At 44.1% G+C, this 3,929-nt stretch overlaps 1 protein-coding gene across 1 annotated transcript in view; it reads left to right on the top strand.

Annotated features, from left to right (window-relative positions):
• The window catches only part of CRTAP (cartilage associated protein), a 34,012-nt gene that overhangs the window by 6,573 nt on the left and 23,510 nt on the right, over nt 1-3,929 (top strand). The window contains exon 4 of the mRNA XM_010835582.1: nt 2,003-2,174. Coding sequence (XP_010833884.1) covers nt 2,003-2,174 — 172 coding nt within the window. The remainder of the gene's footprint in view (nt 1-2,002; nt 2,175-3,929) is intronic.

Genomic DNA, 3,929 nt, shown 5'->3' with positions numbered 1-3,929 from the left:
CCCCCACCCCCCATCCATCTCCAGGCAAAGCTTCAGTTCTTTGCCTGTCTTGCTTCCAGGGGATGCTGCCTGCCCAGGAGATATAAGGAGATCCATCTTCCTAACCTTAGGCTTTAAGTTGGGTGAAAATTCTAGGTCCCAGGGGTGACCCTCAAATACCCTCTGTCCAGAGCAGCTGAAAACAAAACTCCCAAAGGAGAACCACATGTGTATTTCAAGACCTGTCCTGGCCCCTCCAAGTTAGCAGGTTTCTGCCTGTGTCCAAAATCTCTACTTATTTCTGGTGAAGATGAAGCTGCTTCCTCAGCCCTAGTTATTCCTGGTACCTGGTGGAGGCAACAGGTAGCAAGAATTCCTTGATGTTTCCTCTGGCTGGCATGTGGCTGCCCTACCCAGGAACTCGTGCAGACATGTGAAACTCCTAGTTTATACTTTGCTGTTAGGGCAAGGGCCATCTGACCCTTGCTTTAGCTTATCTTTTCCTTGAATTGATTTTTAAAATCAGTTTTATGGAGGTATAATTTATTTAAAACGAATCTTCTAATTTTAAGTGTATAATTCGATGAGTTTTGGCAAATGTGTGCAGTCATACAACTACCACCACAATCATACAGACATTTTCTTCTCCCCTAAAAAGTTCCTGTGTTAAAAAAAAAAATTGTTTTAAGTTTCCCTCATACCCCTTTGCAGTCATGTCTTTGCCCCTGACCCCTGGCAGCCACTGCTCTGGTTTCTGTCCCTGGTATTTTCCTTTTTGCCTTGATTCAAACTTGATTTTATTATCAAGCATCTGCTAGTTTTTGAGTTAAATAAAATAACTGTACCGCTGTGAACAGGGTAGAAAAATCTAGATGTAGGTAAGTCACTGATTGCCTTCCCAGCCGGGGAGAAGTTACTGTGCAGCACAGGGAACCCAGTCTGGTGCTCCCTGATGACCTGGGTGGGTGGAGTGGGGGAGGGAGGGAGGCTAGAGAGGGAGAGGGTGTATGCACAATTAGGGCTGATTTGCCGTGTGGTATGGCAGAAACCGGCACAACATCGTAAAACAATTTTTTTTAATTAAAAAAATAAAAAAAAAGAGTGAGCGTAGTTTGTCCAGAGTTAATGAGAGTCAAGCTTCATGATAATCTGATTCCTTTTGGGAGGACAAGTCTGTCTCTTCATGTCTGGACGTTCCTTGACTTCTCTCGGCTTCCAGAGCCTGTCTTTTTGTTTCGTTTTCGATTGATTTACACTGTGTCAGGTGTACAGAAGACTGATTCAGTTATACATACGTGTACGTATATATATAAATTATACATGTATATATATATTCAGATTCTTTTCTGTTATACTTTATTACAAAATATTGAGTGAGGTTCCCTGTGCTATACAGTAGATCCTTGTTTATCCACTTTATATTTTATAAGATCTTATGGAAAAACCCAAATGAACTTTTTGCCCAACCCAATATATAGTAATATGTAACTGTTAACCCCAAATTCCCTATATATCCCTCCTGATCCCTTTCCCCCTTGGTAACCATAAGTTTGTTTCTCTGTCTGTGATTCTATTTCTGTTTTGTATATAAGCTCGTTTGTATCATTTTTTTAGATTCCATGTATCATAGGATATTTGTCTTTCTCTGACTTCATTCAGCATGAGAATCTCTAGGTCCATCGACGTGGCATTATTTCCTTCTTTTTTATATATGTATATATGTACCACATCTTCATCCATTCATCTGCTGATGGACATTTAGGTGCTTCCACGTCTTGATTATTGTAAATAGTGCTGCTATGAACATAGGGGTGTATGTATCTTTTGGAATTAGAGTCTTCATTTTTTCTGAACATATATCCAGGAGTGGGATGGCAGGATCATATGGTAGCTCTATTTTTAGTTTTTTAAGGAACCTCCATACATCGTATGTTCTCCATAGTGGCTGCCCCAGTCGACATCCCTCCCTTTTCTCCACATCCTCTCCAGCGTTTTTTACATGTAGACTTTTCGCTGATTCCAGAGCCTGTTCATCCGAGCCGTGCGGGCCTACAATGGCGAGAACTGGAGGACGTGCATCACCGACATGGAGCTGGCCCTTCCTGACTTCTTCAAGGCCTTCTATGAGTGTCTCGCTGCCTGCGAGGGCTCCCGGGAGATCAGGGACTTCAAGGATTTCTATCTTTCCATCGCAGGTTGGTAGTGGGTTTTATCCTTGACATAAAGGACACAGCTGCCCCTGCGAGTTCTACATGCTTTCTAGGAAACTCGGGTGGCTTCTGAGAAACTTTTGAGTGTAAATGAGAGTGGGTTAACTGGGGTGGCTGATACAGACATGGATTAGCCTCTGACTTGGCTGGAGCTTCTAGAGGAACAGTGAGTACGGTGTTCAGACACAGGCCTGTGGAGAAGGTTTGTTTCATCAGTCCTACTTGACTGCAGATTCCCACAGGCTTGTAGCAAAATAAAATTGAGCCCCAAAGCATCTCACACCTCGGCTTAGGGAGATAACTTTGATTATGGCAGTTTTTCAGCATGCAGAGTCTGCATGCTCGATCACTAAGTCATGTCTGACTCTGCGACTCCATACACTGTAGTCCGCCAGACTCCTCTGTCTGTGGAAATTCCCAGGCAAGAATACTGGAGTGGGTAGCCATTTCCTTCTCCAAGAATGAAGAGTATAATTAGTGATCACTAAGGCAACTTTGGTGGCTCAGACAGTAAAGGATCTGCCTGCAATGCAGGAGACCCAGATTCGATCCCCGGGTCAGACAGATCCCCTGGAGAATGAAATGGTAACCCACTCCAGTACTCTTGCCTGGAGAATTCCATGGGCAAAGAAGCCTGGCGGTCTACAGTCCATGGCGTCACAAAGATGTCAGGCACGACTGAGTGACTAACACATATACACAAGGTAACTTTTGGGGAAAAATAAAACATTTTCTGATGATAAAATAATGCATGCTTATTTTAAGAAGTTTGGAAAGCACAAGAAAGAGTAAAGAAAGAAAATTGAGGACTTCCCTGGTGGTCCAATGGTTAAGACGCTGAGCTTCCCAGGGAGCAGGGGGCACCGGTTCAATTCTGATCCTGATCAAGGAACTAAGATCCTGCATTCCTTCAGGCTTGGCCAAAACAAGAAAAAGAAAATTGAAAACACATAAATAGCCCTAGGGGTTTTCTTTAACCATTAGTGGGCAGCAATGCTCCAGAGGATAGGAAATGGCCAAGAGATGTCTCTAAGTGGTTTGGGAACACAGACCCTCAAACTGCCCCTTGCTGGAAGGGGCCCCAGGTCAGATAAGCCTGGAATTGGTCTGAGGGTTGTCTGCTTCTTGGAGTCTCTGTGCCCCGTGATGATTAATGACTCTCAGAAACCCTGAGGCGGGCAGCTCTTTTACAGTTATTGAGTCCAGGATGGTTGTTTGTTGTTGTTGTTTTAGTAAATTTTTGCTTGTGAAACTCTTTTTCTACAGAGTACCTTTATTTTTCTTAACAAAACGTTTTTATTGTGGAATATTTCAAACATATACAAAATATAGAAGAGTGTGAAGAAAGCCCACTTACCCATGACTCAGTTTCGCTACTGTCAACTCATGGCAGAGTATCATCTGAAAACCCCCCTCTTCCCTCTCAGGTTCAGATCAGATCAGATCAGTCGCTCAGTCGTGTCCGACTCTTTACGACCCCATGAATCGCAGCACGCCAGGCCTCCCTGTCCATCACCAACTCCCGGAGTTCACTGAGACTCCCGTCCATTGAGTCAGTGATGCCATCCAGCCATCTCATCCTCTGTCGTCCCCTTCTCCTCCTGCCCCCAATCCCTCCCAGCATCAGAGTCTTTTCCAATGAGTCAACTCTTTGCATGAGGTGGCCAAAGTACTGGAGTTTCAGCTTTCGCATCATTCCTTCCAAAGAAATCCCAGGGCTGATCTCCTTCAGAATGGACT

This window comes from Bison bison, unplaced genomic scaffold, assembly GCF_000754665.1.
Source record: "Bison bison bison isolate TAMUID 2011002044 unplaced genomic scaffold, Bison_UMD1.0 scf7180017864043, whole genome shotgun sequence".
NCBI classification, from domain to species: domain Eukaryota; kingdom Metazoa; phylum Chordata; class Mammalia; order Artiodactyla; family Bovidae; genus Bison; species Bison bison.
This window is presented reverse-complemented; position numbering and strand designations above follow the sequence as displayed.